Genomic DNA, 24290 nt, shown 5'->3' with positions numbered 1-24290 from the left:
GGCCCGGTGCCGGTCCTGCCGCGGCTGTGCGCGCCGGCGCCGGCAGAGGGCGCGCTTGCCCGCCGCTCCCGCGGCCCGAGGGCGGGCGCGCCGAGGCTTTTGTGAATCTGGACCGGGACGCGCGCCCCTGCGGCCGCTGCGGTGTGTGGGTGCGGCGGGCCCGCGGGCTGGCCGGGCCGCTGGCCGCGCCCCACAGGCTGGCCGCCTGCGCCGGCCCCTGGGGCCAGCAGAGCTGCTGGGGGTGGACCCAGAGCCTTCTGGACGCTCCTGGAAGGGTTTTCCCACAGCGCGCAGCTTCCTCCTCCGGGCCCTGGGCAGCCGCTCTCCCCACCCGCCGCGCCAGGCGCCTCTCAGGCCCAGGCCAACCCGGGGATGCGATTGGGCAGCTGCAGCGCAGGAGGTCCCGGGCACCTGCGGCTGGATGTACCCCCACCCTGTGGGGTGCCGGGGCCGCTCCCCGGGCTCTGGGAGGCTGATGGGGTCGGCGTGGAGGGCGCCGCTCGCCGCGCTGTCAGAGCCGGCCCCCACGCCGTGTGGCCCTCTGCAGCCCGCAGTGTCCTCAGGCCAGCCCCACGGCCCTCGCTGCTGCCCGCGCTGGTGCGAGCGTGGGGCCGGCTGGGGTGGGAGGGGACACAGCCCCTTGGAAGGCTGGAGGGCAACGGGGACGGACTGGGCTGAGGCTCAGGCGCAGGACGGCCCCATTGCAGCGGACGTGCAGGGAGGAGGCGGTAGGGCTCCGGTGCGGAGCCAGCGGTTCCCTGGGCCTGCCAGGCCAGTTGCAGACGGGAAGCTGCCGGTTCCTGTCAGATCCTCTCCCTGCCGCTGCCAGACGCCTCTGCTGCGGACTCCAGGAGACTGAGCTCGCGCTGCTCCGCAGGCAGAGATGGGGTGGCTGGGGCTCCCGCTCGGGTGAGCGCTGACGAAAATAAACCGGTTGTCTGTGGGTCTGCCCACGCCAGCCGCCTCTCCGCCCGCTGTCGGCGGGGCCGCAGGCTGGGGAGAGATCCCCTCCGGGTCAGCGTCCAGCCGCAGCTGTCCTGGGAGCCTGGCTCTGGGGCCCCGGGGTGTCTGTGGCCCCGGAGCCCCGGCCCTAAGGGCAGCCCGTGCGCGCAAGGCTGCTTGTTCCCGGAGCGCCGGAGCCCCGGTGCTCCTGCCTGGGGGCAGGAGGGATAAATCCCCGCCGGGTCGATAGGCAGCGTCTCTTGGTAGATTTAGTTCCCAGCCTCGCAGCTCCGGGAGACGCGATAGTCCAGGGCTGCTACATTAGTTAGGCTGATAAAAATCCTTTGAAAACTTTAAAATTGGTTGCCATGTAATTATGTAGCCAAGATGCCCGCTTATTTTGTGCTGTGTGGTTGAGAAAATGTCCATTTCTCCAGCCACCAAGTCAGAGTGTGGCGGCGGGTCAGCCCCATAGCGCAGGCCAGTCTCTGTCCAGAGGCCGCACGCCCGTGGGCGTCCCTGCCCCGTCGTGGCTCTCTGGCGCTGTGGCTGTGGGTCCTCCCTGCAGTCTGACCCGGAGCCGCTGCCTGCCCGCGCCGGGCGGGGTGAGGGCTGAGGGAGCCGCATCAGGCAGGGCTCAGCCAGCCAGCCAGCGCCCTCCCTGGACACAGCCCCGCCGCCATGCTGAGGCCAGCGCTGCCTCCCTCCCCAGGGGCGACCCCTCATCCACAGCTGGGCCTGTTGGCACCCGCAGCCTGCTGGGCCTGGTGCTGCTGCCCTACACACCTCTGCGGCCCCCAGCACCCTGGCTCCTTGGCCCTGTCTCGCATGGGGCCCTGAGCACTGGCCCAGGCACCCCGAGAGGCGGGGCTGGGGCAGGCGGCCCTTTCCCGGCAGAGGGGAATGTGGGCCCGGAGGCAGCACGTGTCTGGTCCTTGCCTGGCCGCTTCCCCTCTTCCCGCTCTGGGCGAGAGCCGGGCTGGGGCCTGCAGCCTGGGAGCAGCAGAGAGCCCACCCCGGCCCCTGATGGGCACCCTCACCCAGCAGCTGGCTGCGCCCCATGCGCCCGCCCCGGAGGCCACCAGACCCCACTCCTGCCGCCCGCGCCCCCTCGAGGGGCTGGACCGCGCGGCTCCGCCAGCCGTCCTGGGCCCACCGCCCCGCCGCCCGCCCGCGAGTGCGGCCGTGCCCCTCCTGGCCCTCGGCCCTCCATTCAGCGCAGCGACAGGCTGCGATTTGCACTGCGATTTGCACGGCCTTCCAGGGAGGGCATTAGCATATAAATAGCAGCGGCGTTGGGGACAATCACAGCTGAGCACGTTTAATTTTTAGTTTATAAGACAGAGCGGCTCTAACTGCGTGGCCAGCAAGGCGCTGGAAGACAGATGCGGCCGGAGCTCCCCCGTCTGACGAGGCCTTACATCATTTTTTTTTTTTTCGAAAAAAGGGAAACAGACACACATAAAACTGAACAAAAGTGATTTCTTGGGTGAGAAGTAATTGAGATTGCGCACCGAGTTAATTAGATCGCGCGGAATTTATACGGCGGCCCAGCTGCCTCTCGCCTGGGTTGCGCCGGCGGGCGCCAGCGATGCGGCGGCCTCGGCCTTCACCGCTCGTTTAATTACGCTGCGGAGGCTCATTTTTCTAAATCCTTTTAACTACCCTGAGAGTCAGTCTGCGTGGAGCCGGCCAGGCTGCCCCGCTGCGCCCCCCGAGCCCCGGGCTGCGCCTCCGCCAAGCGCCGGGCTCCCGCCGGGCCGCTCTGCGCCCGTGCTCGCTCTGGCCGGCGCTGACCGCGGACCGCCGCGAGGCCGCTGCCCGCCGCGGCCTGCCCACTCTCGGCGGCCCGATGGGCTCGGCCTGCGGCCACTTCCCCAAGGCGGCGGGTCCCTCACCCCCGGGGGGCGGCGGTGCCTCGGCAGGGGAAATGCGCAGTTCTGGCCCGGGGAGCAGCCAAGTGTCTTTAGGCAACCGGAAATCTAATGAAAGTCCCCGGGGGAATTCAAGGGTGTGCGCAATAAGCATAATATTTTACGGAAACGACCCCCATATTTAAAGCCGGCGCCCGCGCTGCGTTGTAGGCCCTGCCCGGGCACCTTTGGGAAAATGAAAACTCATAAATTCTGTTTAGTGCGTGAGGCGTGCGGGCCGGCAGGAGCCGTGGGCCCGAACCTTGGGCGCTCGCCACCTTCCATAAATTCCTGGGGAGATTCTATACAAAAATAATTTTCAGGTCCGCGGCTCATTGTTATTCAGACGTGATTGATGGGCGTCATTTGCTGGCGCGCGAGTTAAGTGCCCCTGTCATTTCCAGAGAGCATAATTGGGGCGTTTCACAGGTCAGCGGCGGAGACGGGCTTCCCTTTTGATCAGTGTTAGGACTGATAACAAAAATTACACTTTCCGTGATGGATGTCCCGCCGCCCGGCCCTGCGTTTGCATCCGCGCGGCCCGTGCCCCAGGGGCGGCGCAGGTAGGGACAGGCCGGAGCCGAGCAGTGTGTGCGGGGGGCCGCGGGGACTGCCAGCCGGTCACTGCAGACTTGGCCTCCTGTTCCTGCGAAAGCCCCGCCGCTGGGCCTCACCTGAGGGGTCCCTTGCCTCAGGGGACCCCTGGTGCCCCCCAGACCCGCGAGGAAACAAGGAGGCCTGGACTTGACTTGGCTGTGCCGACGGAGGCCCACACTGGGCGGGTAGTGGGCAGGGCCTTGGCTGCCTGGGGCCTCGCTCTGGTGTCCCTGGGGGGAGGCACCGGCGAGGGTGGGGTGTGGGAGACCCGATCTGCCCGATGAGGCGGTCTAGGCGCTGCCTGCAGCTGGGTGCTGCCCAGGATGAAGGCTGGGGTCTGGGCCACAGGCCCCTGACTGGTGGGGAAGGCTCCTTCTGCCAGAGGCCACTCCTCTTGGGCCCCTCTGGGAGGCAGCCAGGGGACAGAAGCTTCCAGAAGTGCTGGGGACCCGTGGAGAGTGCCCGCTGGACATGGGGGCCAGGTTGGGGCCCCTGCGGGACGCTCCGCAGAGACAGGCCAGCGCCTGCTGCCGTGCTGTCTTGGCCCGGGGCGGCCGCACGCTGTGGGCCCTGCTGGGCCTTGCCCTGCCTCCCACACAGACGCGTCTCAGCTGCGTTGGTGTCTCCACAGCCGGCAGCCCCGGGGGACGAGGACGAGGAGGAGGACGACTTTGTGGAGGTCCCGGAGAAGGAGGGCTACGAGGCCTGCGTCCTGGAGCCCCTGCGGCCCCAGTCCGGTGAGCAGCGGGGCTGGGGCAGCTGGGGAAGGCCAGGTACTCCAGGCATCCCCAAGCGTCCCGGGCCATGTCCAGGGGCACTGAGGGCCAGGCCGGGGATGGGGACCCCACCGCCCCTCCCCACACTGCCCGCTCAGGGCAGGGCCTCGCCGGCCGGCAGCCTCCATATGTAGCCTCTGCCACTGTGCGCTGTGACCCCAGGCGCTGAGGCTGCCGCCGAGGGCCGCCCACTCGGCTCCTGGACCCGACGTCCGCTCCCTCAAGACAGTGGCCACCTGGCGCCTCTCGTTCTTCCCCCAAATCTCCAAAGCCATCTGCACCCGGCCCGCGGCTCCAGGGAGAGGGCACGGGCCTCACGTCCAGAGGACGCTCATGGCCTGTGGCCTTGGCATGAGAGGCGGCGGCCAGGAGGGCATGTGGGGGCAGGCTCTGGCCTGCTGGCTGGGGGATGCGGGGCCGCCTCTGGGGGCCGGCATAAGCAGACTCGCCTCGAGAGAGACCCCCACCTGCCCTCACCCTGACTTCCTGGGCCTGTGCCGGCACGACCCGGCCCCTGGACGGGGCCCTCTGCGCCCCCGTCAGGCTGAGTCTTCCTGCAGAGCCAGGGCTGCCCCTGGGTCGTGGGTGTGGTCAGCAGTTAGGGTGAAGGGCGGGATGGCTGCTCAGCCTGTGCCACCTCCTCCCCAGCCCGGGAATGGGCACCACGGGCCAGCGTGGGGCTGGAGGGGGCGCCCAGAGCCCTCCCCCTGGGGTGTCCTGCTCACCGGACCCCAGGGCTCACCGGTGCCCAGGGCTCCGGCAGACACCAGGGGTCTTCCCCACCCTCCTCTGGAGGCTCGGCCGCCAAGTGCCCCTCCAGCGTGGTGACCGCAAGCGCCCGCCCGACCCCCGGCCCCTGGGGGGCTCTGCCGGAAACAGGCGGGTGATGGGGCGGGGTGGCGGGGGACCCTGACCGTCCAGCCGCACTGGGCTCATTCCGGGTCAGGCTCCGCCCTCTCACGTGTCCCCTGAGCTCTCGAGGCGACCGGCCGGGGTCCCACCCTCCTGGCCAGTCTGGAGCCTTGGGGCCGAGGGATGGGTGCTCCGGGGCTCGGCCCGGAGGCGCTACAGGGTGAGGCGCTGAGCGAAGAGGCCGTGCAGGCAGCCCAGGCCTCCTCGAGGGGCTTTTATCTCCCCCTTAATCCCGCGGCTGTCAGGACGTAATCTCTTCCTCGAATTTACATTTTAATTACAAGGCCAGCGGCCCAGGGGGATCGATGTGTCAGGCGCCCGCTTCCTGCTATCGATCCCCGGGGCTGTGCTGCTCCTCCGCTGATGGCGGGTCTGGGGCCTGGCCCGCCCAGGGCAGCCTTGGGTGTCCCCGAGGAGGTGCGTCAGCGGGTGGGTCTTCCACAGCAGGGCAGGGCGGGGGTGCCCCTGAGCCCACGCACCCGCCTCTTTGGTGCTTAAGAACGTGTTTCACCCCCGGAACTCTCAGGCGTCTCCTGGCCTTGGGCTGCTTGTGTCCACGCCCGGCATCTGCTGACCGGCCCGCCCTGAGCCTGTGTGAGTGCTGGGTGTGGGGGTGTGTGTGGTGTATGTGTGTGTGGTGTGTATGTGGTGTGTCTGTGTAGTATATGTGTGTGGCGGGTGTGTGGTGAGTGTGTGTGCCGTGTATGTGTGTGGTGGGGTGTGTGTGGTGTCACGTCCTGTGTCACTGCAGGTGTCTGAGTGCGAGTGACTCTGCAGGGCCTGGCCCCGGGTGCTGGCCTGAGGCGGGGTCCACCCGCCTGGACTGAGGCCGGGTGCTGCGGGGCTGGAAGTGGACGCAGCAGCCTGTGCGGCCTCCGTCCTGGTCACCGCGCGGAAGCAGGTCGCCGGCTCCGTGTGGCTGCCCAAGGCCGCAGGCGAGGCTGAGAGGGGCACTTGGGGTGCAGCCGGCTCTGCCACCCTTGGGGGCTGGGCTGCTCGGGGCCCAGGGGCCTGTGCAGACCCCAAACACTGCCCCATGTCCGCAGTGCCCTGCGGGCCTCCCGCCCCTGCTGCCCCACCACCGCCACGCTCTGACCCAGCTTTGGGGGCCGCTTCTCGACCCAGGAGCCCCTCTGTCCCTGGCCGCCGCCTCCTGCCCCCCGTGGGGGGATTCCGTGCTGGGCCTGTGGCCAGTGCCTGCACCGCCTGGTCCCAGGGGGCCCCGCGCCTGTGCTGTCGCCGGTCCTGTCCGAGTCTCGCCCCGCCGGTCTCTCCCCCGCCAGGCCGGCCTCCCCTCTGCTGGCTCAGAGACACCGCGAAGCGCACGCTGAGAAGTGAACACCCTGAAGCCTCCTGGGGCTTCCGGTCCCGCCCTTGGCCCCCAGCAGCCCTGTCCACGCGCCCCCCAGACCGGCTCCACAGCGGGACCCCCACGCCTTCGCCTAGCTCTGACGCACCTCCCTGGCAGGCGGCCGCGGGGCAGGGCCGAGGCCCCAGTGGGGGGGTCCGGGTGGACTGTCGTCCTCGCCGCCAGCCGTGCGCCCGCGCCCAAACTCCTGGGGGGCCGGCGCCCTGTCCATCCCGTAGTCCCTCGTCCGCCCTGGCCTCCTGCAGCACGCTCCCTGCGCCTCTTCCTTCCCCGCCACTCCTGGGCCTCTCCTGGCTTGGGGGGTGAGTCTGGCATCTTCCTCCCTCCCTCCGGCCAGGTGCCACCCCGTGGGGACCTGCACCTCTGCCCAGCACCCACCCAGAGGCCTGCAGAGTAGCCTGGGCGCCTGCTGGGGGCCAGTGGGGAGCCGGCGTCCGGCCTCCTCCGGGTGGTGGCGGTGGGCGCCTGTGGCCCGTGGTTGTCTGTGTACAGGCAGGCCTGACCCCCCACTGTGCCACTGGGAACAGGAGCCTCGGTGGCCTGGGGGTGCCAGGGCTGCTGGGGGTCCAGGGCGGTCTGGGGGGGCTGGGGTAGTCTGGGGGATCGGGGGACTGGGGTGTTCGGGGGGGCTGTGGTGGTCTGGGGGACTGAGGGGCTGGGGGGACTGGGGTGGTCGGGAGGACCGGGGCTGTCTGGGGGGCTGGGACAGTCTGGGGGGCTGGGGGTGCGGGAGCGGCCGGGGGACTGGGAGGCTTGGGGGGGCCGGGGGGCGCTGGGGGCCGGGTCTGGTGGAGCAGCCATCTCTCTGTCCCAGGGCTGGAGCCGCGCCCGGCCCCGCAGGGCTCCCCGGTGCGGAGAGACGGGGAGTCGTCCGACCCTGCCTCTGCTGAGGCCCAGCTGCCCCTGTCCCCCAGGTGACTCCCGGACACCCCTGCCCAGACACAGTCCTTCCCCTGGGGGGTGGCCTTCCAGGGGGGCCTAGGGTGGGAGCCCTGAAGGTGGAGCCGGGCGCAGGCCCAGGGCGGCCCCTGAGGCCTGGACGTGGCCGCCATGGCCGGTCCGAGAGCTGGGGTGACGGAGGCCCCAGGCCCACCTAGTGAGTGCCCGCTCGTCCCGCCGCCCCCCAGGGTGCCCGTGGGCCAGGAGGAAGCTGAGCGGCTGGCGGCAGAGCGGGCGCGGGCGCCCGTGGTGCCCTTCGGGCTGGACCTGTGCTACTGGGGCCAGGAGCCGCCCGCCGGGGAGATGGTCAAGTGAGTGGGCGGCCTGGTCTGAGGGCACCTGTGCCCAGCCTGCCCGCAGCTACTGTGGTGGAGGGTATGGGGTGGGCTGCACCCTGGGGAGCCCCCTGGCCACCCCGGGCAGGCCGGGTGGTGGCAGCTATGCAGCGGGGCCAGCAAGCTGGCTTGCTGGCCCCCGCGTGACCCCACGATGGTGCCTGGGACCCCGGGGCCCACCCCAGAGCCACCTCTGCTGGCCGCCCGGCTGGGCCGTCCCCGCGGCAGTGCTGAGGCCTGGTCACGGTGCAGGTCCGAATCTCAGCACCGCTTCTGGAGGCCCAGCGAGGTGGACACGGAGGTGGACGGCGTCTGCGCGTCGGGGGAGCCATGGAGCCGCCGCATCCCCTTCCCGGGGACCTTCGAGCCCGTGCAGCACCGCTGCGGCGCCCTGAGGCCCGACGGCCGGCTGTGTCCCCGCCAGGACCGGCTGAAGGTAGGGGGGCCTTGGCGGGGCGGGCACCCGAGGATGCGAGGCTGGGCCACGCGGGCGGCGCTGGTGGGGGGCTGGGCGGGGCTCTCCCCAGCGAAGCCTGTGGCATGGCGGGCAGCGGCCTGGGCCGGGTTGGCCAGGCTGACTCAGAGCTGCTGCTGCGCCCGCCCAGCAGGGGGATGGCCCGGTGCCCTTGGGGAAGGGGCTCCGGTGGCTGGCCCGGCTCCCTGCCCTCACCGTGCCCTCTGCCCGCAGTGCCCCTTCCACGGGAAGATCGTGCCCAGAGACGAGGCCGGACATCCCCTCCACGCGGAGGACAGGGCCCGGGAGCAGCAGCGGCAGCGGCAGAGCCCCGCGGGGCAGCCCGGTGGGTCAGCGCGCCCACCTGTCACCTCAGCCAGCGGCATGGACAGTGGGGGCGGAGAGGGGGGTGCAGGCATACGCGGGTCTGGTCAGGAGGCCCCTGGGTGCCCACCGGCCACTGCCTTTGCAGCCGCGGTTTCAAGCTGACCAAGTTGTTGAGGCGAAATGAGTCCATCGGCTGGACCCGCACTGCCCACCCGGGGCTGTCCTGCGCCCTCTCAGCGCTGCCCGGAGGCCCATGGGGCTGGGGCGCCTGTGCCACACGGCACAGGTCTTGGCAGGTCCACTGACCCCTCAGGCAGAAGGTGGCACAGCCGGTGACCAGGGGACAGTGCCCCCTGCAGGCAGCTTCTGGCCTCAGAGCTAGCTGGACTGCGTCCCCCCAGGCCACCAGACCTGGCCACCAGACCTGCCTGCCCGCCACGGCTGCAGTGAGGGGTCAGCCCGGCCGGGCTATCTGTTACAGGGCGCCCACCTGTCACCTCAGCCAGCGGCATGGACAGTGGGGGCGGGGGTGGGGGGGTTCAGGCGTCCGCGGGTCTGTCAGGAGGCAGGGGTGCTGGCAGAAGGCAGGGCCCAGGCAGACCCTCAGGCCCCAGGCCTGGCCTGGTCTCCGCAGAGTGCCCTTCAGGGCTGGTTATGCTCCTGTGCCTGCCATCGGGTCAGTGTCAGGCAGGTGGCCTGTGGGCCGTGGGAACCAGGGCTGTTCTCAGAGCACGTGGGGGCTTGCCCGGGTGCCCTGGTGCTGTGTGGGCAGCCCCGGGCACCTACACCTGACCCGTCCGGCATCCTGGACCGGTCACAGCTGGGCTGGGCTGCCGCCTGGGGCAGACAGGAGCCGAGGGGGCAGCACGAGGGTCCCTCAGGGGTGTCCACGGCAGAGACGGCTCAGGGCCCACCTGGCACAGGCACTTGGAGTGCCCGCCCCGCCCCGCCCCCCCGCATGCCCGGGGAGCATCTGGCTGGGCCACGCTCGGGGGTGGCGACTTGTTAGCAGACAGGTACCGGGCGCGGCCCCACCGGCGCTGGCCAGTCAGACGTGAAATGGCATCTCCTTGCTAACGACGGTATCGATCCCGCCCGCAGCCCGGCCAATCTCTCGCGCGCGCCGCGGCCTGCGGCCTGCTGTCCGCCTCAGGAAGGCCGGGCGGCCGCTATTGATTTTCTTCAAAGGCTTTAAATTGCTCTTCGTTTTCCTGGGATGCTCGCGCGGCCTCCACTGGGTGCCGGCGTCTTCCGTTGTGTTTAAACAATCGCTCCATTCACTGCACCCCAAACTGTGACGCCTTCTTATTACCGCGAGATAAACTGTTTAGACAGTTTCCTGTAATCCCGGTGGCCGTCCCGCCTGGATTGTGCTGCCCGGTCCCTCACCCCAGGACCCCCACCCGGGCGGCCTGGCCATCATCTGTGTGGGCGGCCCCCAAGCCACAGCTTGAGGCCTGAGGCCAGACCCTCTCTGGAGCAGTAACAGATAGCCCGGCCGGGCTGACCCCTCACTGCAGCCGTGGCGGGCAGGCAGGTCTGGTGGCCAGGTCTGGTGGCCAGGTCTGGTGGCCTGGGGGGACGCAGTCCAGCTAGCTCTGAGGCCAGAAGCTGCCTGCAGGGGGCACTGTCCCCTGGTCACCGGCTGTGCCACCTTCTGCCTGAGGGGTCAGTGGACCTGCCAAGAACGCCCTCTGGGCCACACGACCCAGATGGGCGCTGCTCTGCCCTCCACCCCTGAGCAGCCCCTGTCGGGGAGGGGGAGGCTGGGGAGGGGGAGGTGGGGCGGTGGGGGGAGACCGGGACCTATGAGGCAAGGGAGGCCGGGATTGGCGGGGGGAGCCTGGGCCCTTGGGAGGTGCCCTGGTGGGTGCTGGGGGTTTCTTGAAACCAGGGGTGTGCCTGCAGACTGGAAGGACCCCGAGCTGATGAGAGACGTGGAGGCGGCCACGGGAGTGGACCTGGGCTCCTCCCGGTGCAGCCGAGGCCGAGGCCAGAGGCGGCGGCACCCGGGCCTCGTGGACCTGAGGCGGCAGGCCGACACCGCCCGCGCGCGCATCGCCAAGAAGGTCTTCGCCAAGTAAGGGTCCTTGACCAGCGCCCCAGCCCCGCGCGCACCCCAGGCCCTGGCAAGATGGCCACCAGCTGGGCAGTGGCGGCCCGGCCGCTGGCCCTGCCTTGCGGGAGGCAGGTTGGTCTGCGGGGCTTCCGGAGCCCTGCCCATGCCCGTTCTGCTCCCCGCAGGGCGGCCGTGCGGAGGGCAGCCAGGGCCATGAGCCGGGTGGACCAGAAGAGGCACGAGAAGTTCGCCCACCAGTTCAACTACGCGCTGAGCTAGGGGGACGGTGCCGTGTCCCCCGCATCCGCCTGCCGCGGTGCCCAGCGCCCGTGTGTCGGGCCAGAAGCCCATGGGCCGAGCACCCGGCACGGGGGCCTCCCCACTCCGGATGGGGGCGGTGCTTCCACCTAGCCGCCCACCCAGTGCCCGGACCGGACCCCCTTGTGGGCACGGTTCTGGGGCGCAAACCTCACTGTCCCAGCAGCTCACCCCACGCTCCAGGGGAGCCATGCTCAAGACAGCCCGGCGGTCTGCCGCACTCAGCAGGGGTGCCGCCAGGGCCCCTCCTTCCGCCACCCGCACCCCGCACGCCCTGCGCTGGCGTGGCCCTCCTTGCTCGGGAGCGGGCCTGGGTGCCAAGCACACGCGCACCCTGTTCTGGGTTCACGTCCAGCGGGGGAGTGACCGGCCCAAGGAGACCCGTTCCCCTTCCCCATGGGCCCGCGGACTGTCCAGGCTCCAGCTTCTCACGCCCTTGCCAGGCCTCCCTGTTGCCCTTTTTGGCCGCCCGCGGGCCAGGCCCCTCCCGCTGGCCCTAGACCTGCGTCCCGGTGGCGGCGCCCAGCCTCTGTCTTCTTTGGAGAAATGTCTGTGCATCCCGGCCCAGCTGGACTGGCTGAGCGCCAGGCCCCGTCCTCTCGCCCCCGCCCCCCGCCCCGGCTGCTCCCTCCAGCCGCTGTGCTCCCGCCGGCCAGGCGCTGCCTCACTGACCCGGCTGCCCAGACGTGGCACTCGGCGTCCAGTTCGTTCTGTGGCCACTCAGTGGCCTCCGCCCTGCTCGTGGAGCCAGCGTCCCCTCCCGGTCGTCCTGGCGCCATGCTGGCCACCGGCTGACCACGAGCACACGCAGGCGCGGGCCCCCTGGACGCTGGCCCCTGCGCACCTCCCGGGTCCGAAGCGGGGGGCCCCGGTCTTGCGCTTCTTCTCCGGACTGGCTCTGGCTGCTCCGGGCCCTCTGGCTTCCGCATGACCCCCAGGGGCAGCCGGTCGGTGCAGCCACAGAAGAGGCAGCCTGGATGCCGGGGGTGGGGGGGCCCCAGCCGGCCGGTGGCGGGGAGCGCAGGCTCCGTCTTCTGATTGTGAACTTGGGGCGCGCGAGTCCTGGGTCTCTGACGCCTCTCAGCAGCCCGTGCGGCGTCCGCGGCGAGTGACCCGAGGAAGCGCAGACTGAAGCTGCCGCGAGACGCTTGCGCCTTCCGGCGGGTCTTCCCCGGCCTGTTGCTGTGCGGCGCCATTAAACACGCAGTTCCCTGGATTTCGCTTGTGGGTGTTCACTGAGACGCGTCTGGTTTTGTCTGCGTCCTGCAGCCCGTGGGCTCTGCCCAGCGGCTGTGAGGCTGGGCCGTGGCCACCCACGGCTCCTCCAGCCCTGCCGACCCGAGTGGCGCTGCTTGCCGGGCCCGCGGTGCCCGTCCCGAGGGATGGGGTTTGCCCGCGCCTCTCTGCACCTGCTGAGTCAGCGCTGCCCCGTGCCAGCGGCTTAGTGTGGATGCCCTTGTGCCCCTGGGGGCCTGCGTGCGGGCGGCCCTCCCCGTCCCGTCCGCCGGGCCTCCGGGGTCTTGCGGAGGATCGTGGGCGTCTGCAGCCCCAGGCGGTGGCCCCCGCCGCTGTCTTCTGGTCGCCCGCTGTTTCGGCACCGCGGCTTGGCCGCGAAGTGTGCCCACGTCGTGCTCCGGAAGGACATGAGAAGAATTGGAATTAATTCTTAAAACATTGGGGGGGGCCTCCCCTGGCAGCACAGCGGTTGAGCGCCGGGTGCCCACAGCCTCTGCAGCGCCCGTTCGTTTCCCGGCCGCCGGCGAGGGTCCCCCCCCCACACACACAAAAGTGGGGGATTTCACCAACGACACCCTTTGCTTCTGGGTGTTTTCTTTGTGGGGAGTTTTTTTTTTTTTTTTTTTTTTGCCAATTTAATGCCTTTACTTATTATTTGTATGTAGGTCTCTTTGGCTTTCTGTCCACCCTCGAGTCACTGCCAGTAGTTGGCAGCTTTCCAGGAATGTGCCCGTTTCGCCCTGGGCGTCGCGTGGTGCCTCCTGGCGCCCCTCTGCACTTTGTGGTGGTCTCTCTGGGGTGGTAGAAGTGTCTCTCTTCTGATTATTAATTTTAGAAATTTGAGTCTTACTCTTCTTGGTCAGTTTAGCTAAAGATGTATCAATTGTATGGATCTATTCAAAGACTAGCTTGGTTTTATTGATTTTCTTTATTTTCCCACTCTTTATTAATTTCCACTTTTATTTATTTTCTTTGGGTTACTTTGGGTTTAGTTTTCTCTTTTCTAGTTCCTTAAAATGCCAGGCGAGCTTCCTGGCCTGAGGTCTGTCTTCTTCTCAGCGTCGATGCCTGCAGCTGGCAGTGCCCATCCAAGGCCGGCTACAGCGTATACATGCGCGTGTTGGTGTGTAGCATTAGCATCTCTGTCGCTCTCAAATACTTTCTTTTTTTTTTTTTGAAAGATTTATTTATGCACCAAGAGCTGGGGTACAGGCCAGAGGGGTGGGGGTGAGAGGACAGAATGGGGAGAACAGGAGGATCCACTGAAACCCACTGCTGAGGGGAGCAGCGGGGAGACAGGAGAGGGCTGCCGCGCCCTGTGGGTAGCTCCCTGGCCGGGCATCGAACTCGTGCTGCAGTGGCTGCCGATAGCTCCATAGTGCTGAGACTCAACCCCTTGCGCCCCCAGGGAGGCCCCCAAAATACTTCCCAATACTTTTTGGATTATTTTGCCCATTGGCTGTCTAGGAGTTTGTCGTTTACTTTCTGCGTTCTTCTGCATTTCCCCAACGTATTTCTGGTATTTGATCTCTAATTTCAGTCCATGTCCCCAGAGGACACACTGTTGGTTCCAGGCCCTCGGGCGCTGGGGCTTCCTTCCTGGCCCAGCGTCCGCACCGCCCTGGGGACGCTCCGAGTGCCCGAGTGCCTCCCGTCCTGGGCGTGTGGGTGACCGCCCGTCTCGCTGTCTGCGGAGCTGCTCCGTCGTGTCTTTGTTGCTGACCCGTCTAGTTTGAGCCACGTGACCAAAACGGAGTATCGGCGCGTCCAGCTGTCCCAGCGACGGGGTCTGTCCGGAAGTCCCGTCTGTCTGGTGTGGGAGCCCTTCCCCCTCGCGCCGGGAAGTGGCGGGGGTGTCTTGGGGGCTCACACCCTGACCGCGCTGGCCCGGCCCCTGCCGAACAGAGGGGTGCACTGCTGGCCTTGACCACGGCTGCAGGCCTGTGTCTGCCTGCTCCGGCCCCTCCCGCAGGCCGGCTCTGCAACCCCCCCACCCCGTTCTCCCGTGGGGGAGTGGGTGTTGCCTTCCTTTGTGTTTCTTTCACTGTTTTTTTAAGTCATTTTTAGTGGTTTCTCTGAGTCACCAGGGATAACGGAGCACAATCTAGTTCCCGTTGACTCCAGCTTCGACGGCGAGTCCCTGCGGCAGCTTTGCGGTGGCCGCTTCACGCGCGTCTGCACATCCCACAGGAAAACTGCAGACGAACAGCGCGCCGTGCCGTGTGCTGCCGGCGCCACCGCGGCTCCTCATCCCTCTTCGAGGTTTGCCTTCTCGTCTCTCGCTTCCGTGTTTCTCAGGCTGGCCTGCCGCCGGTCTCCGCTCCGCCTGTCTGGGACGTCCCGCTGTCTCCTCGCTGGGCCTGGACTTCTGGGCGAGGCGCCCCGGCCTCCGGGCCCCGTGGGCTCCGAGGAGCTGGTCTCTGGGGCACGCGCGGGTCCCCTCGCCCCCGGAGCTTTCCAGACACCCCTTGGCTCTGGCGGCGGACAGGGCCAGGCTGGCCTGGCCCCCGGCACCCCCCCCCACCCCCCCGGCGGTCACCGTGCATCTCGGATGCGGACGTGGTTCCCGTCGAGTCTGGGGGGTTTGCGGCCGCTCGTCACAGCTTCCTGGACGCCCGTCCCCTGGCCTGCAGGCCCCGCTCGTGCTTGCTCCGCCGTCTGCCTCCCAGCCTGGGCTGCTGGCCTGGCTCCGGCGCCCAGACTCTCTTTCCGACCAGACTGTCGTGGCCCGTGAGCCGGCCCCTCCAGGGACGGCAGACAAGTGGACGGGTGGTGACTCCCCGTCATTTGGGGAGCCCCAAGCCTGTCTCCCCTCAGGTGCCCTGAGCCAGAGAGAAGGGGCCGGGAGGAGCTCAAGTCACAGGTGCCTCAGAACGCGCGGCTCCCGCCAGGACTCAGCTGCGCTTCCTGGGCCCTTACAAGCCTTTGGTTAATTTCCAAAGTATTGAAAATTGTTTCCACTTTCCAGCGTGCTCTGGTCGGCAGAGGCGCTCCCCGTCCCTGGCCGTGGGCTTGGCTCTCGGACCTTCTGTGGCTCCTCCCGGCCGGCCCCGTGGCAGAGACCCTGGGGCGGGAGCGGGGCCGCGGCCTCTCCCCAGTGCCCTGGAGCTCTGAGAGCCACGTCCCCACTTCCTGGTCTCCGAGCTGCAGGGCAGGCGCCCGGGAGGGCAGCGTGTGTGCGTGTGGGGTGTGGGCGCCCGGGAGGGCAGCGTGTGTGCGTGTGGGGTGTGGGCGCCCGGGAGGGCAGCGTGTGTGCGTGTGGGGTGTGGGCGCCCGGGAGGGCAGCGTGTGTGCGTGCGGGGTGTGGGCGCCCGGGAGGGCAGCGTGTGTGCGTGTGGGGTGTGGGCGCCCGGGAGGGCAGCGTGTGTGCGTGTGGGGTGTGGGCGCCCGGGAGGGCAGCGTGTGTGCGTGTGGGGTGTGGGCGCCCGGGAGGGCAGCGTGTGTGCGTGTGGGGTGTGGGCGCCCGAGAGGGCGGCCCTCAGCGCGCTCCCTGCTGCGGCTGGTTTGCTGCTCACAAGAGCGCATTTAAAATGACTTTAATGAAGAGGCGGCGCGGCGGGGCGCAGATGCTTCCGCCCTGCTCCTCGGCCTCGCTGCCTCTGGACCGGCCCTCCTGGCGGCGCCCCCGTGTCCTCGCCCGTCTCCTCGCCCTTCGTTCCGTGTCAAATAAGGAAACTCCAGGAGTCTGATGTTTTATTTCAAAGGAGCAGCCCCACGGCCCCCACGGGCCTGCGGCCGGCGGGCTCTGCACGCCCAGCGCTGCCCTCACACCTGGAGGCGCCCGCCCGGGCCCGGGGCTCGCTGCCCTGGCCGTCACTTGTTGCGGAGTTTGTGTGAAAGGGTCAGTCCTGTCAAAGCGCTGCTGCTCCGCGGCTCACCTTTACATCACGGACCTTTTTGACATTTACGTCCACCTGAGAAGTGGGCGGTGAGATGGGGGCACCGCGGGACGCAGCTGGCCTTACCTGCCGCCTGGCCTCGCGCTGGCCCGTCTCACTGCCCCTGCATGTCCCCTGGAGGACGGCCTGCAGGCAGGGGCTGCCCGCGGGGACCAGGGACATGGGCCCGGAGCTGTGCCTGGCAGCAGGCCCCACCGCTCGGGCGGGTCCCACGCTGACCTGGTCCGGGGGCGGCGCTGGGGAGGGGCTGCGGCCCTGGCCAGCTGGAGGCGCCGTGACTCAGACCCCGCCGGAGCACAGCTGCAGCCGGGACCGGGTGGAAACAGCCAGAGCCTGAGTCTCAGCCCCTTTCTCCCCTCGAGACTCTGCCCACCGCTGCCCCGGCTCCCTCAGGCCCAGCCGCACAGCTGCCGGGGGGGCCTGGGAATAGAGTCTGAGGGCTGCTGACCGGGCAGCCGCGGGGAGGAGGCAGGACAGGCCGCAGCAGCGGGAGGGGAGGCCTCGCAGGTGAGGCAGGGCCAGGGGTGTGGCGGTGGGCCCAGCCGGCTCTCTCCAGGAGGCAGGGGCAGGGGCAGCAGTGGACAAGGCCCAGGCTGAGGGCCTGGGCTCCTGCTGGGCCACGGGGGCTCTTGGTGGAGTCCTGGCCCCGGACAGGGAGTGGGAGGGAAGGTCAGCCCTACAGCATCCACCCCAGGGCTGGAGGGCGCGGGCTGCTGCGGACATGGGGGGCAGAGCCCCAGCAGCTGTGCAGAGTGAAGCTCCGAACAGCAGCACTCACTGCGCCTGTCATTGAAAGGCAGATGGTCAGCGCCCCAGGCTGGTGCGGCCACAGCACCACCTGCATGGCTGAGGCTGCCTCCTGACCCACAGTGGCTGCTGGTGCTCCGGCCATCACAGGATCTGCAGAGGAAAGTCAGCAGGATGTGCCTCCCGCTTGGTTGTCCCCCGCGAGGGGTCAGGAGCCCCTTGGCCGGGCCTGGTCACAGCAGCATCCAGCTCCCCCAGAGCCTCAATCGCCACCTTCCGCCCGGGGTGGGGGTAGGTGCCCAGGGCCGGCACTCGGGGCTGCGGGGGCGGAACCGCCTGGAGGGGTGCCCTGGGCTGAGGCCTGCGTGACCAGGTGAGCCTCCCCACCCAACGCCAGCTGCCCCTGGGTGTCCCAGGCCCTCCCAGCTGGAGGCGGGAGGTGCAGGCTGGGGTGACCGGGCAGCCTGAGGGGCAGTGGTAGGGCGGCAGGGGAGGGTGCCCTGCAGGGCGGGCACAGAGTGGGGGGCCAGGAAGGACATGTCCTGGGGAGTGCACCAGCTCTCCTAGGGGGTCAGCAGGGGAGATGGGGGGCGTGGGGAGCTGCAGCCTTGCAGGAGCAGGGTGCGTGGGCCCTAGAGCTGGAAGAGCCTGCTTGAGGTCCACGATGTGGCAGCTGGGCCTGGGGCGGCCAACCAGCGCTGGCCAGTACGCTGGAGGGCGCTTGGCCAGGGGCAGCACCACAAGCCCGCCCTGTCCCCCCTTGTTCCGAGAATGAGCCGTCACCAGCCTGCAAGGCCACACTCCCGCCCCGGCGGGCCGTGTGACCAGACGCTGGCCAGCGAGATGTGAGCTGTGTCCCGGGGCTCCTGGAGAAACTCCTTCAAAGGGGGTGCGCCCTGTCCCTTCTTCCTGTCTGCTGCCTGGATGGGGGTGGGGGCGGCTCAGCCTCAGCCTCAGCCTCCATCAGGCCCGGGAGGAGAGGGCAGCCAGGAGCTGCCGGCCCTTAGGACTCGGGGCAGCGGTGCTGCCCGGGGCCCCCTGTGGCCAGGGGACCTCACACAAGAGAAACAAGCAACTGCCTTTCACTTCTGTTCATTCAGGCTTTCTCTTTCGTGCAACCAGGGCTGATCCTCATGCACAGCCAGGGCCTGGAGCAGGACATCCCGTGGGCAGGGCCGGGAGGAGGCAGGAGGGTGGGGGAGGGGGAGGGCGGCAGGAGGGGCTGTGGTGTGTGGGTGAGCCGGGGTGGGGGCTCTCTGCCTTCATGAGGCCCAGGGCAGACGGGTGGGGGCTGGGTCATCCCTGGGGGGCTTTGGGGCTTGCAGCCGCGGTGGACAGCAGGTCCTCCCGTGCACGGCTTGGTTTGTGGGGAGCACTTGGAGCGGATCTGGGGCTGGCTGGAGGCTGCTGGCCGGGGCCGGCCCTGAGAGCTTGGTGAGGCTTTGCAGGGAGCCCTCAGCCAGGCTGAGATGGCCCCTCAGGCACAGGGGTCCCCCCACCCCCCGCTGCCTCAGTCTCCAGCTCAGGCCGGGGGAGGCAGAACCCCAGGCTGAGACCTGGGAGGGAGGCCCCAGCCAGGCCCGGAGCAAGCAGGGAGGCAGCCTCAGGGGCTTGCACTCCCAGGCTCCCAGGTGCAGGTGGATTCAGGGACCCAGGCCGACTTGGGGCCCCGCCAGGAGGGGGCAGGAACCCCTAGGCTGGGCCAGGCAGCCCCCAGAAGCCCACGTGCTCCCAGGCAGGGACACTGGGGTGCTGGGGTGTGGCGGCCGGTGTCCAGCCCTGCTCCAGCTTGGGCTGAGTGAGGGCACTGGGGTGCACAGGAGGCCGTGTGTGGAGGGGGCCAGAGCCCCCACCTGCCTGCACCCCCACAGGCGCTGCTGCGTGTTTCCAGGTGACCTTGGGATCAGCCGCTCCGTGGGGGAGGCGGGGTGTGGGGTGGGAGGGCAGGAGGCGGAGCTGCTGAGTCTGGGCCCAAGTCCCCTCCTGGGGGGGGTCCCCGAGGGGTAGGAGCAGGATGGGGGGCGTCCCCCTGAGAACACGCCAGCAGCCCCTGGCTGGGTGGCCTAGGGAGGAAGAGCTCCGGGGGGCAGACTTGGCTCGGTTAGGGCCCTGGGGTCCGCGGCCCGGCAGGTGGAGGCGGTGGCTTCGAGCTCCCCTAAGCTCCGGCAATGGGGACCCGACTCCAGGGCTCTGCGGGACTCTCGGAGGCGCCGGGGTCAGCGGCCGACACCCCGGAGGCCCAGCGCAGGCCCGGGGGTCCCCGAGTGCGGCCACATCTGGAGCCGCTTAGCTCCGGGGAGGGAGCGCCTGGGCGGGGCCCGCTGGGGGCCCTGCAGGGCCGGTGCGCGCGGGCAGCCCGGGTCGCGGGTGTGGAGAAGTCGCCGGGCAGGGCCGCCCGGGAGCGAGGGCACCGGGCACCCCGCCCCTCCCCCTCCCCTCCCCTCCCCCTCCCGGGCCGGAGAGGCCAAGCCGGGCGTCGGCTTCAGCCAGGCCGGGGCGGGGCGGCCTCGCGCCCCAGCGGGGTCTTCGCGCCCCGACCGGCCTCAGCCGCCGTGGCGGGCGGGCCGCGGGCTCCCTCCTGCAGGCGGAGGCGCCGGCCGGGCCCGGCGTGCGGATCTCAGGGCCCCCCTCGGCCGCACCGCGCCCGGCGCGGACCCCAGGGTGCCCGCAGCCCCGGCCCCGGCGGGGGCGACCCCGGCCTCCCCGTGCCCCGCGCGGCGGCAGAGGCGGCGCGGATCCCCAACCCTGCGGCCGCCCCCGGCTCCGCCCGGCGCGCCCCGCTCCCGGGGGCGGCGCGGCTCCCTCCCCGCTGGGGGGCTGCGGGCCGCGGAGCCGGCGGGGAGGCGCCGGGGTGCCGGGCCCGACCCAGCTCCGCGTGGGGGCAGCGGCGGCCGCGGGCTCCCCGACCGCGTCGGCCGGTCCCGCGGGATCCCCCCCCCGCGCCCCCAGCCCGCGGCAGGGCCCGGCGCGGTCGGCGGGGCGGCGGGGCGGAGCCCGCGGCGGGCGCACCCCGGGGCGCGAGGCGGGCGGCGCGGAGCGAGACGGGGCGCGGCCTGCGGCGGTTTATTGACTGAGTCCGGCTGGGCGCAGCCTCCGAGGGGCGCGCGCGCCGCCGGCCGCGTACAGAGTCCAGTCTCTCCCGGATCACGCGGCGCGCAGGGCCCGCGAGCGCGCTCAGAGGTGCGGCGCGTAGAAGGCGGGGGCGCCGTAGGGCTGCGAGCCCAGCACGAAGGGCGAGAGCACCGCGGGGCTCGGCAGGAAGGGCAGCTGCGCCGCGCACACCAGCCCGCCGGGGCCGTGCGCCGGGTACCCGGCCGGGCCGTGCATGGCGAGCGGCGCGCCCATGGGCGGCGACGGGCTGAGCGGGCTGAGGCCGCCGGGCAGCCCCGCGCCGGGCCCCGCGCCGGGCCCCGCGGCCCCGCCGCCGCCGGTCGGCGCGCTCGTGTCGGCGCCCGGGTTCTGCTTCTTCCACTTGGTGCGGCGGTTCTGGAACCAGATCTTCACCTGCGTCTCCGTGAGGCTGAGCGACAGCGCCAGGTTGAGGCGCTCGCACACCGACAGGTAGCGCGTGGCCTTGAACTTGTTCTCCAGCGCCACGAGCTGCTCGTAGGTGAAGGCGGTGCGCGCGCGCCGCGGCTTCCCGGACTTGGGGTCGGCGCCCGTGCGCTTCCGCTTGGGCTTGGCCGCCGCGCCCGGCGGGGCCGTCCCCGCGCCCCCCGCAGGCGCCGCCGCCGTCCCCGGCGGGCCCGCGGCTCCGGGCGAGCCCTCGCGAGGCCCGGGGAGCGCCATGTCGTCCGCGGCGCCGGGGGGCGCGTCGCCCTCGGCCGCGCCGGGGCAGCCCGACCCGCGGGCCCCGAGGCCGCCGCCGCCCCGCGCGTCCCCCGCCGCGGGCGCCTCGTCCTCGTCCTCCGGGTCGGGCGCCTCGTCCCCGCTGCCGCCGCTCGGGCTGCGGCCGCCTCCGCTGCTGTAGCCGTCGGCCTCGGCCTCGTCCGCCTGGAAGGGGTCGCCGGCGCCTGCGGTGGGGCGGGCGGGAGGGAGCACAGCACAGTTAGGACGCGGCGCCGCCCCCCGGCCGCCGGCCCCGCGCCCTCGAGCCCCGCGCCCTCCCGCCCCGCGCCCTCCCGCCCCCCCCCCCCGCCGCCGGCCCCGCGCCCTCGAGCCCCGCGCCCTCCCGCCCCCCCCCCCCGCCGCCGGCCCCGCGCCCTCCCGGCCCGCGCCCTCCCGGCCCGCGCCCTCCCGCCCCGAGCCCTCCCGGCCCCGCGCCCTCCCGGCCCGCGCCCTCCCGGCCCGCGCCCTCCCGGCCCGCGCCCTCCCGCCCCGAGCCCTCCCGGCCCCGCGCCCTCCCGGCCCGCGCCCTCGCGCCCCGCGCCCTCCCGGCCCCGCGCCCTCCCGCCCCGCGCCCTCCCGGCCCCGCGCCCTCCCGCCCCGCGCCCTCCCGGCCCCGCGCCCTCCCGCCCCGCGCCCTCCCGGCCCGCGCCCTCGCGCCCCGCGCCCTCCCGGCCCCGCGCCCTCCCGGCCCGCGCCCTCGCGCCCCGCGCCCTCCCGGCCCCGCGCCCTCCCGCCCCGCGCCCTCCCGGCCCCGCGCCCTCCCGGCCCCGCGCCCTCTCGCCCCGCGCCCTCCCGCCCCGCGCCCTCTCGCCCCGCGCCCTCCCGCCCCGCGCCCTCCCGGCCCCGCGCCCTCCCGCCCCGCGCCCTCCCGGCCCCGCGCCCTCCCGCCCCGCGCCCTCCCGCCCCGCGCACCTCCCCGTCCACCCGCCGGGCCGCGGCCGCGTGGCGCGCAGGGTGCTCGCCAGTGGAAGCGCGATCGATGTGTGGGGCAGATACAAACTTAATTAAACTCATTTTGTGTAATGTACAAACTAGTTAACGGCCATTTAATTTATTTCGGCGTATATTACCCTCCGATTACAGCAGGGCTGCGGGCGGCCAATTACTGGCGCTGAAAGGCCTGGGCTGGGGCGGGAGCCCGCGGGGGGCTCGCTGCGAAGCCCAGCCCCGCCTCAGCGCCCCGCCCTGGGCTGCAGGCCCGGCAGGGCAGGCCGGCTCCGCCGGGGAGCCGGGGCCCAGCAGACCCGAGCCCACAGGGTGAGCATCCCGCCCCAACAGGCCTGGTCTGGGCACCAGCCCCGTCCTCCAGGCGCCGTGGAAGCTGCATTTGAGCCTCAGCAATTTGGAAGAAAGTACCAGTCTTGGGCAGGACCTGGGGGGACACTGGCAGCCCCCACCCCACAGGTGATCTCCGGCGGGAGAGAAGCCGAGGCAGAGCCCGACGCAGCACCGCGGCCGGTCCCAAGGCCTCCCGCCGTTGTCAGCAAGAACTTGGGGAATAAACGAAATTTCCTCGGGGGTATCAGCAGAGGGTGCGGGGAGGTAGGCACAGTGGAGGGCATCTCCCCCCAGCCCTGGGGCCCTGCCCTCCCGCCTCTGCCCTGCCCAGGGGTGGGTGAAGAGGGCGACCTGCCTGCTCCCTCCCCGACCCGCTAGAGGCAGGGCCTTCCACGTGGGATGGCCCCCAGCTGGCGCCCGGTGCTGGGGCTCCCTCCTGCCCCCTGGGTCTCTCCAGGCCCCTGCTGGCCTCTCTCCCTCCGTCCCACCCTGGAGACGCTGGACCAGGTGCCCAAAAGACCCCGGCCCAGTCCTGCCGGCGCCGCTCCGGTGTCTGCGCCACCGAGGCCTCCAAGTTGGAGGGCGGCCGGGGGGGAGGGGGCACCGAAAGCAATCAGGAGCCGGTCGAATGCAATCCTCGATCAATGGCGGCCCCTAATAAGTGTAATAGGTTTTAATCGAGTAATTATCCGAATTTTGACCCTATAATTTAGATGTTCGGGGGGAGTTTGCAAGGTGCTTGAAAGAGATATGCACGCTGCGGTAATGGGATATCGACCGGGCCGGGGGCGCGGGCCGCCCCATTACCAGCCGCTTTCCGCCGCTAAGCACATTTCCCCGCAACTGTAATCGAAGGGATTTAATTGTTTTTCCAGAGATAACCAGCGTTTTGTCACAATTAGTCTGATTTGTCCAAAAAAAAAAAAAAAAGGAGGGGCGGGAGGGAGGCCTGGGCCTGCGGCGGCGCGGGGGCGGCCGCGGGGGGCCGCGACCCCTCGGGCAGCAGCCGCCCTCCAGCGGGGAGCCCCGGGCGGGCAGGCCCGGCCCGCGGGAGCCGTCCGGGGGGCGCGGGGCGCGGTGGGCCCGGAGTCCGGGTCGGGCGGCGCCGGCGAGCGTCGCGCGCCAGCCCCGCGCGCTGCGAACTTTGCGCCGCCTGTCGGCGCGGGCGGCGGGGCCGGGGCCGGGGCCGGGGCGGCGGGCGCGGGTCGTGCCCCGGGGGCGGCCGGCTCTCCCCGGCCCCGCGGCGGCGGCGCGCTCTACTCACGCGGCGGCTCGGCTCCGGGGGCCGCTCCGGGTCCTGCGGCGCCGGCGAGGGCGCGGCGCTCCGGCTCCTCCGCGCGCGGCGGGCGTCCGGGGGCGGCGGGCGCGGGGGCGCAGGGGGCGCAGGCGGCGGGGGCCAGGGGGCCCAGCAGCACGCAGCGGCGTCTTCTGCTGTTGAACTTGTTGGGGTCCAGGATGTCCAGCACCGAGAAGGAGGTGGGGCGCGGCGGCGGGCCGGGCCGGGCCGCTCCGGCAGCCTCCGGCGCCGCGGGCACCGTGTCGCTGGCCGCCAGCGGCGGGGCCGCGGCGCGGGGGAAGGCGGGCGGCTCCGCGCGCCCGTCCATGGCGTCCCGGGCGGCGGCGGCGGGCGCGGGCGGCGCGGGCCCCGGGCCGGGCCCCGGCGGCGCTGGCGGCAGCGCGGGGCCGTCCGCGGAGGCCGCGGGGCCGCTGGCGCTCATGCCGGCCTCCCGCCGCTGCGGCCGCGCGGCTACTGCGCTCCCATCCCCGCGGCCCTGGCGCCGCCGCGCGGCCTCGCGGCCCGGGGCTCGGCGGGCTCCCCGCGCTCGGCCGCTGCTGCCGGGGGCTGCTCCGCCGCCTCAGGCGCCCGGCGCGCCCGGCCCGCGCATTTATGGCGGCCCCGCGGCGGCGCCCACGCGCCCACCCGCCGCACACACGTGCGCCCGCCGCCGGCCGCGGGGCGCCGCCGCCCTCGTTAGCGCGCGCGCCTAATTGGCTGCGGACGGCCGGGCGGAGGAGGCGGGCCCCGCGCGGACACACGGACGGAGCCCCGGGCCGACCGACAGACGCGCCGCCCGCACCGCGCGCCGCCCGCCCGCGAGCGCCTGTGTGGGCAGCGCCGCGCCGCGCCTCGGCCAACGGGCGCCCGCCTCCCGGGCGGGGGAGGGGGCCCGGCTTTTAAATAATTGCGGGAGCAGCCGGCGGGGCCCGCGGGGGCCGGGCGCGCGGGGGCGCGGGCGCGGGGGGCGGGCGGGGGACCCTCGCCTCGCCGCTGGCGTCTCGCGCGGCCCCGGCGGCTGGGGCGGGCGGGGCGCGCGGGCCACTCCCGGAGGGTCGCCGCCGCCGCCGTCGGGGGGCTCCTCT

The 24290-nt window shown here is 71.5% G+C and overlaps 2 protein-coding genes across 2 annotated transcripts in view; one reads left to right on the top strand and one right to left on the bottom strand.

Moving 5' to 3' along the window:
• The window catches only part of UVSSA (UV stimulated scaffold protein A), a gene marked incomplete at both ends in the record, with an annotated part of 17216 nt that extends 6314 nt beyond the window's left edge, over positions 1 to 10902 (top strand). The window contains 7 exons of the mRNA XM_084233051.1: positions 4053 to 4189; positions 7324 to 7423; positions 7637 to 7759; positions 8036 to 8219; positions 8472 to 8583; positions 10473 to 10644; positions 10809 to 10902. Of these exons, the coding sequence (XP_084089177.1) occupies positions 4053 to 4189; positions 7324 to 7423; positions 7637 to 7759; positions 8036 to 8219; positions 8472 to 8583; positions 10473 to 10644; positions 10809 to 10902 (922 nt within the window). The remainder of the gene's footprint in view (positions 1 to 4052; positions 4190 to 7323; positions 7424 to 7636; positions 7760 to 8035; positions 8220 to 8471; positions 8584 to 10472; positions 10645 to 10808) is intronic.
• Positions 10903 to 19927: 9025 nt separating this feature from the next.
• NKX1-1 (NK1 homeobox 1) lies at positions 19928 to 23647 on the bottom strand (the record flags this gene model as incomplete). Its single annotated transcript, XM_084233386.1, has 2 exons — positions 19928 to 20836; positions 23194 to 23647. 2 exons carry the CDS (start codon positions 23645 to 23647, stop codon positions 19998 to 20000), a joined length of 1293 nt encoding a protein of 430 aa, XP_084089512.1. The 3' UTR covers positions 19928 to 19997.
• Between the last annotated feature and the right edge of the window lie 643 nt (positions 23648 to 24290).

This window comes from Talpa europaea (assembly GCF_964194135.1).
Source record: "Talpa europaea genome assembly, chromosome: 5".
NCBI lineage: Eukaryota > Metazoa > Chordata > Mammalia > Eulipotyphla > Talpidae > Talpa > Talpa europaea.
This window is presented reverse-complemented; position numbering and strand designations above follow the sequence as displayed.